General features: G+C 33.9%; 1 protein-coding gene across 1 annotated transcript; it reads left to right on the top strand.

The window, feature by feature from the left end:
- The first annotated feature begins 6,092 nt into the window (after positions 1–6,092).
- Positions 6,093–14,309, top strand: LOC143458654 (uncharacterized). The gene is made up of 2 exons (XM_076955499.1): positions 6,093–6,662; positions 12,083–14,309. Exons 1-2 carry the CDS (start codon positions 6,179–6,181, stop codon positions 12,127–12,129), a joined length of 531 nt encoding a protein of 176 aa, XP_076811614.1. The 5' UTR covers positions 6,093–6,178; the 3' UTR covers positions 12,130–14,309.
- Positions 14,310–14,697: the final 388 nt, after the last annotated feature.

Genomic DNA, 14,697 nt, shown 5'->3' with positions numbered 1-14,697 from the left:
TGATGGGCCTAAGTGAATTCAAGTAGAATCAAACAAAAAACGACTATATGTAATATGTAAGTAATTTAGACAGTATGTGAATGCGTGGTCATCGAATTGGATATAGTATAATCAAGGCCTGTAGGAAATATATGGAAGTGAAATGTGAATGTCATTTAATGGGAGGAAATTTGTAACAAAACTAAATAGTCTATTCTTTGTTGCATTCATAACCCCGGAGACGAAGCTTGCGGTAGATCATCCCCCTCGAATAAACACAAATCCGGTAAAAGTGGGGCTATTGGAGGTTTAGTATATTTTAGTTCAGAATGTTAACTGCCTGCAGGCAAAAAACAGATATTTTAAAAAAGACAATGTATTACTGAATAATATAGATAACGCCAATGAGTTTAAACGTGGCTGCATCAGCGTTTCGTGTAACTTCACGCCTTAATTGGCTTCTACTTGTATGATATACCTGAACTTCTTAACTAGGATGCAATAATACAGGCTCGTGCTAAATAAAAGGATTAGGACAAAGGTCAACAAATGCGATGGGTTTTACAATATAATTTTACATGAAATAAAAATTGTGTTCACTAACTATATGCTACATCGACCTTACGATGTAAAAAAATTAAAAGTTTTTTAACAGAAGAGGCCCCCAAATGAAAAGCTCGTATAAACGTCTTTTTCTGTGCTCATAAATTCGGCAAGATTGTAATAAAATCTGCAACGTTAACGTCACAATGGTAAGATGTATACAGTATATGAATTAACTGATAAGTATGTCCAAGTTTAATTTTGTAGATAAATAAATAGGCCTAATAAGTTATTGATGCTGAAATGATCATGTCGTGCTGCTGTGCACGAACCCTTGTTATAATTATAATTTTGACCTTTCGGGTGGTTTTTGCTCTGGCCTATATATACGTTTCATTAAAAATACAATGTTCCAAAATTGAAAAGAAATTGTATAACGTCCTAATTAAGCGTTCATTTTGAGTGGGCTACTTTGAACAATAAATTGTTTCTATTTTAAGCATAAAATTTTACTTGAGTTTAACTTAAGTCACTCTTTAGCGCTATCAAATATTTACGTTTTCCTCACAGATGAATTTTATTTGAGTCCTGTATATGGTGTTGTATACATTATGCCGGATTAACGGTAAGAATTATACATCACAAGACACTCAAATTAGCTTCTTAAATTGCTCGTTAATATGTTAATTGATTAATCTTAATTTATGGACAGCTAATACGAAAGTCGAAATTGAAACTTTTTTTGGATGAAATAATTCTTACAATTTCTATAGCAAATACTGAGTTTGCAATAGCCTAATTATCATTTCCATTTGGCTCACGATCTATGCGCAGATTACTATATGACTACCCTACTTGATGGCTTGTCTAAATGTTTCACGAGCGAGCAAATAAATTTATACTGTAAGCTATAATTTTAATGTCCACACTACTTTGAAAGTATATATACATACAGAAAATTGCCACAAAAAAATGGACTGAATACGCAATACATGAACAAATATAGGGATTAAAACTTTTCGGTATGTAATAAAAGAACAACGAAAAAGAAATGAAAAATGTACAGACAATAAACGGTTATAAAAAATTTAAATAAGCTTCATACATATACCCCTACATTTACTATTGCAGATAGATATCCCAAATACAGATCTGTTCATTACGTTTTATTACACATTCTTCTTTTTACTTGAAGTTTTATCCGCACGACGACGCTTCCGTTGATGCGGTTTCTTTCCTGCATCTTTTTTCCAGGCAAACGTGAGCTTTTTATCTTTTGAAACTGCTAATTTGCCTTTGTTTTGCAAATGGTTGCATAAAAAATCGTGGATTCTTTTCTGCCTTTTTGTATCGGACCATTGAGACCAATCTCGTAAAAATCTAAAATAGTGGTTCCATTCTTTTGCGAGCAAAAAATCTCCCATCCCGAAAAGAGCCCTTTCCAGGTTTATCTGCTCATTTCTGACAAGCCGTTGCAATAACTGTATGGTGCTGAGCATTGTGTTCTCTTTCCAATCAGCAACAGCTTTTATGATGTGATTTGCGGATTTACGCATTTACGATTTACGCAGTTGTTGGTGGTCCATGTACTGTAGTTCCTATTCCTCTATTTAGGTTGGGGTTTACTACTCCCCTGTAGAGTGTCGGCTGAATGACTTTGTTGAAATATTTGCAAAAATCTGGCTTTGATTTATGGTCTTCTAAAAATTCTGCGCATTTTTACTGCAAAAAATAGAAGCTGGTGGATGTTACGATTCCATTTTTCCAATTATTTTTCGCTTTGTTCTGTTCCGAGATTGTTGATTTAAACCAATTTTATTTTTCATGTAATCGTCTAAATTGTTTTTCAAATGTCTAGTGCTTGTGACATTGCACGAAGATTCAAATACAGCTTTGGTAGCAGTTGTGAAGTCTTTCTCATTATCGGAACCAATTATTATCAAATTAGATCTATCAGTATACTACTTCCAAGGCCGATTAAAATCTCTGAGAAAAATCTTTGAAAAACTTCTTTTGTAGACGATCCATGGATCAGAATATGACCAAATATGATAGGAGACTCTTGAGTATTTTTACATAGCACACCGGGATGTTTGAATGACGTTATAGTGACAAAGTAATTATCAACGTTGTAGGTTTTGTCAATTCCCAGGATAGAAAAAGTCTTGTCTATACAACACACACCGCGCAAAATGTTCATCATTTTGTCATTGAATAAAATTACAGCAGGACCATGTTTTCTGTCATGAAACACCGACTTCATAAATGCGTTATTATTCATCGTGATGTAACTGATCACCTGCATGACCTCGTCGGCAATATTTTGAGGTGATACTGGTTGGTTCTTGCTGCTTGATAACTTCTTCTTTTCAGTGTGCTTAAGGTTTTCAATTTGCTTTGTGTCCCGAACTCCATCTTCTTTTCCAAAAGTTTCTATAAGAGTGTCATAGATTTCATTTGCTTTTTTGAATCTATTGAAATCTTTAATCCAAACATAATGTTGTTTTATCAACAATAAATCAAGAGTTGTTTTGACTACTTTTTGAAACATGTAATGGATATGGCTCTTTATTTTCGTAACCAAATACATTAACACCGATGTTATTTTGTTCTTCAGTGTTTGGTATTTGTTTGATTGTAAATGGAAATGTTATGCTATTATAATTCAATGTGTTAACATATTTTTTAAAATGAGTTATTCTTTCAAGTCGACTTTCCACCTTATCAGCAAATATGTTTGCTAAATTAGGCAACACCAGCTGAAACACTCATTATCTTTGGTCTTAATATTTATTAAACCTATCCTGGAATTTTTAAGTTCTTTTAGTGAATTAACGTAAAAAAAAGAACGTAGGTAACGTAGAAAAGTGCGCGGGGTGTAAAAATTAATTGCGCGTATGATGGCTATTGTTTCATGTGTTGTGCGTGGGATTTCTTAAAAAAAACAGCAAACATTCTAATCTGGAGCAGGGTTATAAAAATGCAAATTATTCCAAGTATCAAACATTAAAGTTTTCATTTAGTTTAAAGAGCAGTTATGCTTTGTGCAAAAGGTTGATGTTTTTGTACGTAAAATTTGAAAGGTTTTCAACATCGAACAACTAGTACATAATCACCAGTATACTCTTCTAAACAATTTGAGCATGAAGACTGTTTCAGGAATTACCATAGTTACCTACTTCTGAAAATATCTACGGTGGAAAAACGTTAATAATAGAAAGTTAGCGACTAGGTTGTCTAGTGAATGTCAAGAGTACTTTAAATTGTCAGTTCACACACCACAACGAGAAATCGTGCGTGCAAAGACGAAAGCTTTGACGTGCATCTGAGTCTCAATTCCATGTTTATATATTAGAAATTGGCGTTCAAACAACCAGCTTTTCTTTGTTTGTTTATTATAAATCAGCATGAACATAAAAAATGCGTGCATGTATGAAAGCATTGCGCTGAGTCATTCTATGCGTTTTATGTCACGATGAGGGTACCAAATTTTATGGAGGGACCATATTTTTCACGACACTGTAACAACTAAAACCTAGTAAAATGGAATATTAGAGAAAACAATAATTTAAAATTAGTATTAATAAAATATTATTAAAAAGATCACCGAAAGCGGCCGTAGCAACCTAAAGTTGTTCACAAAATCAGAATAACTGAAGAGTAAAATTAAATTGTAACTCTTTGATATTAGACCACATGGTATCATCGGATATTGAAAATGTTTAGTTGTAGAAAGCATTCATCACTCGGATCGATTTCGGATTCAATCGGAAGAGTATTGCAGTAACTGAAGTAATATCAACTTTGTATCGCCCTATGCCACGATAAATACGCGCCATCTTTCATTGAAAGAAACCAGCCAATCATGGGCGGAATAATAAAATTTTCCCCGGTAACCAACGCGTAAGTGTCAAACTTACAACAGGTCAAGTAAACTGTGCCAAGATTGGTCTGTCGTTTAACAAACGTTGCTATACGTTACGATATTTGGTAGCAGTTCAGCGCAATAACTGACCTCAAGCAATGCCCTTTGTGTTCATCATAGTTGCCATCCACTGTTCCTGTGGAACGAAATAAATCTATTTTATTGCTTAGGCTAACGATTAGGTTTGAAGGGAATTCTTTATCTTAATTGACTGCTTGGACTAGCCTACACGCGGGTTTTAGTTTCATGCTTTGTCTCATTCGGTCATACAAACCTACTAAACGTTGTTGACATTGGGTTTTAGCATAGATTAGAAACATAGCCTATTATGGGCGGGTGCTGCGTTAGGCTGTCAGTCAAGTTTTACACTGTTACGGTACTACGATTCTACTTGTATTGTACCGCTACCAGTACGCTACACTGGTTGACAGAGGGGTCTCAAATTTCGTGCTGTTTCTATATTGAAAGTTAATATTGACGCAGACATTACACTCAAGCACACCCGGCTTTGCATGTACATCATGTAAGTAGCCTATTCAGCCTAGTCAGCTTGTAGACTAAGCTAGCCTATAGTGGATTTACGACCGTCACCATTCCCCATAGTGGAAAGCATGGTAACTACACCTTTGACATTCTTTAAAACTGTGGTTAGTGCACCCTTGGTCTAAAGATCGCACATTTACCATGTGTTTAGGTGAGTGTTGATTGTGAAATGGACCATTTTGCACCTCAATTTTCGCCGTCCTGCCAGATTGGGAAGTTTGCTGTTCCTGGAAGAGAAATCTTCCACGCAATCAGGATGAAACAAAAGCTATTTAACATGCAATTAATTTTAATTCCCCGTGCATTCAGCAAACTTCCAATCTGGTTGTCCTGCACTGTGACATGCTTTCCAGCCTGGACCATTCCTATCTAATTTTCATTCTTTGCGCTTATGCCCTAATCAGAATATCTTGGATTACTTCTGAATTTTGCCAATAATAATCATATCTTGTTAAAACAGTGCATATCTGTAATTTTGCAAGAATTGCTGAGAATTTCTTCTAAATTGCTTAACGAGCTGTTACAGAAACATTTTATTTCTGTGCCAAGTGTAACGTTCAGATAAAAACTTTAGCAAAAGGATTTAGAGTTGCAGCCTGTTTATGATAGGAATGTTTATCTGAAAAGCCATTGTAAAACCAAAGTTCAATCAAAATCAGATTATAATATGATCTCTTTAAAAATTATTTCCAAGTTGAAACCTTTTGATGTAGTCAGTCAGCATGATATACTTATTATACTGTATTGTTATTAATTTTAAACTAATTGTGATATTGTCGGCATTCCTATCTCCTACTGTTTTTTCCAAAAGATCCTTTGTACGTACGCCATACAGTAATAAAAAGATAAGACACGTGTCTAATATAATAGGCAATATTGTGCATTATTTTATTGAAAAACGCATTATATATCATAATTATTTTATTGTATATTGAGTATGCTTTGAGTTTTGGAATTGCATCAATGTGCAAATAGTTTGTTTTAAGTTATAGTACATTACAACATGGCCTTGTATGTCATGTACTATACCTCATACAAAAGAAATACATATTCATGAAAATAAATATAACTATAAATTATGGTATGAAATATTGTTGACTTTAGATGGGTAAACCTGGAAGGTATAATATCTGATCTGTTCTGACATGAGGAAACACAAGTTTAGAACCAATTACATGGTCAGTTAAAATGGCTGATAACAGACCACTTGGGAGAGACAAAGCTATCACCAAGGCTCCCAGTGCAAGGTCTGCTAGAAGAAATCTTTTTGGTCGTGATCCAAGACAGGATGATGATGATTTGGCAAAAGAAAGGGATGATCTTGCCAAAAAAGATGGCGCAAGGTTTGCCAAACAGTGGAATTTTGATACTTCTGCTGATGCACCACTACCTGGAAAGTATGAGTGGGGTCAACCCATTATGCTTAATCAACGCACACCACTCATGTATGCACCAGTCACACAAACTGGCTCATCGCCAAAACTATCAACATTACTTGACTCAAAATCATCTGATTCAAAGGCTACATCACTGTGCGATTCTGTTTCATCTGGTGATTTTAGTCATTCAGTTACAAGTTCAAGTGATGATATGTCTAGCCCTTCCCGCTGCCAACCAACCAATTTTGTGACTTTAAGGCCACCAGCAAAAAGGCAGAGATCTTCATCACCAGGTTAGTAATAATTAACTTCAGTCATAATACTCTACTTATGGCAACTACTTAACTGCAGCACTGCATAATTTTCATCAATGTAACCACTCCATAGATATTTTGTAGTCGCAAGTAAACCAATAATTATAATTTACCTCTCTCATAAATAGAATTGTGTGATTTAATTGTTTAGTTAAAATACGATCATAGGTGGGTAGTCGGTACTTTAAAAATACTTTGGTTACAATATTCAGTACTGTTTCAAAACAGTAGTTTGGTACTTTGTTGATATTTTGTACTGATACTTTTGCTATTGGCAGCCATTATTTTTGTGCAGTCAAAGTTGTTTTCACACTTTCTTGTTTACCTAACTTAAATGTTATATGTAAATGTTTTCTCTCAGTTACTCAGTATACACCTGGTGAAGCAAGTTTATGGAACTTGTGAAAGCTCGTGTAAAAGAATAAGAAATAAAGTTTACCCTGTAAAGATCTGTTAGTATGCACCTGATGAAGCAACCTTATGCTTGCCAAAGTTTGTGTAGAAGAATTAAAATTAAAGTTAACCCTATAGAATGCCATCTAGTATTCTGTTTCAAATTTTTCAAAACGAGCTTTCGCAAGCATAAGCTTTCTTCTTCAGGTGTACTGCGAAATGGCCAAAAAATATTTCATAATTGCTAGGTAAAGTTCTGCTTGGAAACAACAATCGCAATTGTGACGTAATATCTACATGCATCCAAGCAATCTCAAAATACTTGATGGCGTAACAACATAAAATAAAATAAATCGGTAAATGAGTTCTTCCAGTATTTCTTCTAACCTAACCGCCTATGTTTAACAACACTCTACATGACCTACTTACGATGAAATATTCACTCTCTTTTCTATAATCGATCTAACTGCATATGGAATTTTTACCCCTATTTCGGCTTAGCTACAGGTTACTCCAAGTCTAAAAATAATTAGGGCTTAAATCAAAGATTAGTTGTCAGTAAATATACTGGAGAAAGGATTTCTACTAGTTAACTTATAGTACTTAAGCAGTTATTGCCATAAATAAGCAACAAAAACACAAATTTGTTGGTTAGTTACGACGTAAACTGGGTTCTCATTATGTCACAATAAAAACAATAGAGTTAACTCACATATTTAGGTTAGCTTTGTGTGGCCAACAAGTAATAGGTACAATTAAAACGTACTTAAGTGTATAACAGGAACATTAAATAGCCTTAATCCCGCTTCTGTTGGGGTATTTACACTGCAGAATGTAGCTGCTAAGCTGCTAAGCTACAGCTCAGTCTGGCTGTTGAGGCTAGCCAGTACTGTGTACCGGCAACTGCCGAAAAAACAAGAATGTTTTATCGGTTCGGTGCTGTCATTTGTGATATTCCTAGGCTGAAAATGAACATTACCTGCTACTGTACTAATCGCCTACCTGCAGTCCATGGAGACGTATTCCGTCAAAAATACGTTAGCGAGTCTACCTCTACTAGCTACTACCATATCTAATCCTAACCCCAGTAGTCATCAAGCATATTGTTTTTGCATTGTGATACCATAATGCCCGCCATCTCCATCATAATAAAAAGGCCAAATTTTCGATACAATTTCAGCAATAACTGCTCAACCATTAAACATTATTAAAAATCCATCCTCAAGCATATTTACTGGCAACTACTCTTTGATTTAAGGGCAATTTGTTTTTTGACTTGCCATTCACTTTATGCCAGTGCTAAAGGTTGAGGTTACGGTTTCATTAACATGAACTTTTGAAAGGCGTACTTCATAAAACCTTGAAGTAATCACCTTAAAGGTACTGAGTACCGGTACCAACAGAAATTTCTTGAAAAAAGTTATTTGCAGTATTTTTTCATTATGACGTATAGATACTGCAGCATTTCCCACCTCTCAATATAATTATAATGGTCAGTTTCCGGACAAAAGATAGAATTTTCAAATTTATGAATGCAATTTTTTTAGTTTTATATAAAGTGGGACAAAAATAAATGTGTTTTCAGTTAATGGTAGTGGCATACAATACCAAAAAACTACATATAAAAATTTTCAAAATTAATATAAATGAAAGGCTTTAAAAATCAGATAATATTAGCGTGACTGACGGGACTAGAATTTACATTAAATTTTGAGCCAGTGCCGATGATGTTAAATTTCTATATCATTATTTAACAAAACTAATTTTTTTTTTGGCAATCTCATTATTAATTTCGAACTGTACTTCAAACTAATTTTGAAGTTTTAATGCACTTAAAAAGTACAAAATTGTAATGCATCATGTGCGTGACACACCGGCCAATATTTCTAGTAATGATTGAACATTGAACAGTCATAGTTTTTGAAAGATGCATTCAATAAAGTCCACTAATTTTAATTTAAAAACAAAAACTAAACAAAGATTTACTAATATACAGTATACATTAATCTGAATGATAGACTTTTGTCTGACAAGCAGTATAATACTGCAAGATGCTGCTGACAATACAACTAGTAACAAAAAAATTAATTTTATTATAGTAGAATTTGCCTAAGTTGCTACCTCAAGGGGAACAGAAACTGTGGCGACTTAGGCAAACAACACAAAATTATATTTTTTATTGCATTGTTTGAGATACTAACTTTAGATTAAAAACTCTGTAAATTGTTTTGGGTTAAAAATTTATGCTTGTTGGGACACTAAAGCTTTAATTTTGTACATTAAATAGCCTCCTGGTCTAAATGGGTTTTTGGGTTATGGCTGTTACCAACCTATAATTGTTACCAACAGTTATTACCATAACTTTTTCGAACACATTTTATACATTTACGACTTTGTCACATTTTCCCGTTCATTGGTGCATGCTAGTAGCAATTGGCTTGGTTTATGGTTTTCTGGAGACAGAAAACGACTCTCCACTTGATAGCAAAGGCAAAACTGCGCTATAAAAACGATGTTGTCTATTCACTATAGTTAGTCTTCGTCTTCATTCATCATCACTCTCATCATCATTCTGTAATCTCTGGCTAGGCCACTTCACCTGACTGTAGCATGGCGAACTGTAGGAAAACTAAAACTGATAAAACAGTGTATAATGGCAAGGTTTCCGGGTCCTTCATAAACAAACATTGTGACATACTACAAGGTTGTGTTACGTTAAAAAGGATCACATACAGCTGGGCAATGCAGGTGTAGTTTAGTTGTAGCAGGTTAAGTTTGCCATGTAATCACGCTGACAAATTGTCTTAATGGTCTGGCTACCTGTGTGAATTATTTTGGTCATAGTATCAAGAATGGAGGCGAGTTGAGCGAATTATTCCACTCATTGTAACAAAGAGCCGTGACTAGTTAAGCAAATAAACAAGTTAGACGAAGACGACTAAGCTGAACTTGATACTAAAGAAAATAATAAGCTTTTCATTGGGACCAAGTGATAGATGGCGACTTAAGCGAGTTGTACTGTAGTAAATATGTATTAACTCTTAAGTATAAAATAACATTGTGGGCCTATGAAAAAGTATGTAAAATTCCACATAAACCGATTTATTCTGCAAAATACCTTACCGTTATGTGTCATATTTGCCGGTGTATACTGCAACTTTTGCACTATTATGTTCAAGTATTAATGGGACTTACACTGATATGTTTAATACATTTTCGATAAATAGTAAACACTCTATAAATAAAATACAAAAGAACAAGTTAAAACTATAAAATGTATGTCTCAGCAACTGTTATTATATGTTGTAAGCAATTCCATACATGGCTTAGCTATTTGTCAGAACCACTCAATTTTCAGTTAATTTCTATGTTATCCTGAGTTTATAATGCAGTGTCATGATCAGGTCAAAATTTGTAAAGTGAAAAATGTCACATTGTTTGGCATGCTGTTATATTTACCAACCACTTTATCTATTACTACCCTGAAAAAGTCCCTTGCGAAGTATTCTACCTAAATATTTAGCCAAAAATCTCCAACATCCTATTGCAAAATCTTTTTTTCCTGCCAAGGTAGTGCATTGAAAAGCTAATTTCATATGGCTTAACTGATTCAAACAAATAAGCATTTCTGGTACTGAGAATTATTTTTATTTCCCTTGAATGCCATTTTGAAAGCAACACTTAGAAAATCAAGAAATTTATGTTCAGAATATTAGTTGTTGTGTCAATCACGTGACCAGCATTACACTTTTTCAAGTTTAAAATTAAAAAATTTATGGCAAAAGTCTTTCGATAATGACTTTTCAGAAGATAGCTAATTAGAAAGAAACACAGTAATACAAGCATTGCATTTTTTATCAAACAATACGTACTATTTTTGTGACTGACAGGACAAATGTTTTTAACCTTAAATTTGTCTTTTTTAACCTTAATTTTGTAACCAGGCAAAGGTGAACAAAACTAAGCTGATGTTTTTTTGCATACATTAACTTTCATAGTATATATGTACAAAAATAGTGATAATTACCCTATTCCTACGTACTGAGAACTAGGAAAAAAGATAAGGCAGAGGTGCATACTCTACCGCAAACATAAATTTATTTGACGTTTTTTTGATTGAATTTTTGCTATTTTTGCAACATTATCATGGAATTAGTTGTATATATTTTATAGGAAACATGCTTACAAGACTGAATTTATTTTCTACAAGGTTTACAGTTATTTTATAATTTAATAAAAAAAAGAAAGTGGCTATTTTTCTGACAGATTGCACCGTTTAGAAAGACAGCTGGGTTAGGAGAAAATACATATCATTTTTTTTAGTAACAGTTACGTTAACATGTAAGTCGGTGTAGGTCTTCTATTAAGGATGTAATAAGAACATGATGATGATGTAATGTTCTAACATGTAATAATTTTCATTTTATGTGAACATTTAAACAAGAAAAACGCTGTAAATGTACACATTTTGTCAGTAAAATAGACCCTGTCTAAAGCAAGAAAGTCTCTTTTAATATCACATTTTAAAGCATTATTAGTTTTGTATCTGAAATAACATTTATTAAAAAAACAACCAAAACATGTTGTTGCTTTGCCCCGGTATGTTGTTATACATACATATTAGATATCTTGTATTTTATGTATATAGATGGCGGTCAAACTTGAAAATATAATAACTATTCAACAAAGCGTCTGTTGCTATGTTACCAGCCTAGGACAGCGATGTCAGTAACTGTTTGTTAACGCTGTTTAAGTGGCGTGATGACGCGTTGACAACAAACAGTACTTTCCAAAGTTTTGTGCTTGTGGCACAAGCAGTAATTAAAATATTGTTTGGAAAATTACATCACTCTTGAAAACGTATATGAGGTTAAATCAGCAACAAAACTTGGTTAGGCCAACCGACGCAAATTAAACAGTTAGCAATATGCCATTGGTACGATTTGCGTAGCATTGCCACTTATGCTTTATATTATATTATTCCCATTACCCTTCTTTGTTTGAAGAACACAGTGGCAAAGGTCGAATTGAATTGACACCTTCAAAGCCTTAGGAAGAACTACATTCCAAAGCAAGACCGAAACCTTTTTCACTCACTTTTTCTATTGATGTTGAACTGTCTGGTCATGATCACAACAATAATAACTCTACGAGAAACCATCGACGGTTATCACATAACGCTAAGTTATTTTGGTTATACATACCGTGCTAATGACTTTGTATTAGTCACAAGGGATTGAAGACATTCGGAGGAAATGCTCTTGCATTTATAAGAAGCTTTACAATCGGTTTTGTTATTTGTGAAAATTAGTTACGGTGTTTAAAAACGCTAGTTCGTTTTACTGTGATATCTTAGAGTCGTATAGGCTGTCTACCAACGTGTTCTTGCCCGATTTCCTATTACTTCTTGTGTAGACGTAAAATATAGTTTTGCTTAAGATCGTGTATATTGGGACTGTGCTTTATCACCGTTTAACTGACTTGCGTGTATTTTTAAGTCGAGTGGGAATGTTTTACATGTTCACGATTTTAACCCACTTTCAAATCAGTGTTGTGCTTATGAAGGCTTACCTTTCAAATGTTTGACGCGGAAGCTACAGCATCAGTGACGGGATATGTTATAATTTGCACGCTGAACGTCAAAGTCGTACGTCTGTTGAAGATTAACGAACTTACTGAAAAAAATTAAAATTGCTCCATTTCGTGATTGTTTACTGCAAAGGTAACTACGCATGAATCACAAAATCGTAGCATTATGTAACGATAACGTAGCGTAACAGGATGAATGATGTTAAGCATGTTTGTAAGGTACGGTTCAATCGGTACCTTGTGTTTGTGGTGATATGTACATTTTTACTTAAATAGTGTTGAATGTATAACACTATTTGCTGATTTATTTAAGTTAATCAGATACTTTATCATCTGTTTGTGTTTTGTTAGCACTCAGTATTCCGTGTACATCTGCTCTCTTGTTCTTTTTATGGTGTTTTTGCTATTGTTTGTCCATATTGCGATTGCCACCAGAAATTTGATAAAATGAATCTGTTGAATGCGTTGTTGGTATTATTTTTAATTTGCTTTTATGGTGTTATCTTTTTCGCACCAGATTGATAAAACAACCAAAAGTTTACCTTAAAATTGTTTTTGATATATGCAGAGGTGGGCAGTAGATACTTTGAAAGTACCGTTGGTCACGGTACCAATACTTGGTAAAAAATATATCGACGGTTCCGGTATTCGGTACTATTTCAAAAAAATAGTTAGGTACTTTGCCAAAGTACTTTTTGTACAGCAGATCCTGTTACAGGTGCAAGTTTTGTCGATATTATGATCCCGCTAAAAGTTATTTCAGGTCAAAAAGTATGTGCACTCACTTATTGCGAGTTTATTAAACGTTTGTGGATCAAACAAGAACAAAAAGCACTAAAATTGGCAATAACTTTAATTTAAAAGAAATTTTAAACAACATACTTTTTAAAACCTTGAAGTAATCATTTAAAGTACCAAGTACTGAAACCGACTCATATTTCTACATTTTTGTAGAAGTAACGGTATCGATACTGAAGAAGTACCGCGGTACTGCCCGCCTTTGGTATATATGATATATATTTTTCCCCAAAAGAGTTTTTCGTGTCCAACATGATTTGGTAAACCGAACAATAGCCTAGGTATGCATGCAAACAATTTTAACATGTCTAATTTATGTTCCGGGGTAACTTTCCTGCAATTAACTTAAAAGAATGATGTTATTAGCGCTTATGTTTCGTGATTGGTGTTTTGTAAGTAATGGACTTAGTAGGGAACGCCTACAGCTGGCAGAGCAAAGTGATTGATGCTCGTAACCTTTTTAATATTTTTGTTGAAATTTTTAGATAGTGTGAAATAACGCATCGATTTCTTTAAATGTGTATTTATGCATAAATTTCGCCCTTACATAGTTTATAGTATTTATATCAGTTTGACGGTTTGTCAGGAATTGATGCCGATACGTTGTCCAGAGCAATACAGTAAATAGATAGCGCATAGCTTCTTGAATCGAGAATCCGCCAAAATAGTATTACTCGGCATCAGTTTCAGTTGTCTACTAGAGCTTTTCTATGTTATGTTGATTACAGCTTTGCAGTAAAGTTTGAATGGTGTTGTTTTGATTTGCTATTAGATGCTTTGATTTCAAAATTTTTGCAAGTGCCTATAAATCCTTAACAATGAAATAAACCCAAAGGATATTCAACAGCTCTAAATATTATGTTTATTTATTCAGTTATTTTTACCTGTATCAAGCTTTTTACTGTTAGTTTAATTTAGAGTCAATACTGAGCCGATTTTTGATAACGTATCAGACATTATCACATGATCATACAGATTATCAACATGTAGTATTACCTTGCCAAAAGAAATAGGCCTATGGATAAAAAACCCAAAATGTGTTTTTCCTCTGGTAATTTAGCTACGAGAAGTTGCTCATGAGTGTAATAAGAAACGTATTAAAATTTGATGTTATTGAACTTATTTGCCGTTAGAACAAGGCTGTAGCTAGCATTATATTCTAGAGGCACACGAAATTTACGAAGGGGCACGAGTTTAACGTTAATGCACACTGAAATGGCAAGTTATTAATCTT

Source organism: Clavelina lepadiformis, chromosome 1, assembly GCF_947623445.1.
Source record: "Clavelina lepadiformis chromosome 1, kaClaLepa1.1, whole genome shotgun sequence".
NCBI classification, from domain to species: domain Eukaryota; kingdom Metazoa; phylum Chordata; class Ascidiacea; order Aplousobranchia; family Clavelinidae; genus Clavelina; species Clavelina lepadiformis.
Note: the sequence above shows the minus strand (reverse complement) of the source record. Positions and strands in the feature narration are given on the sequence as shown.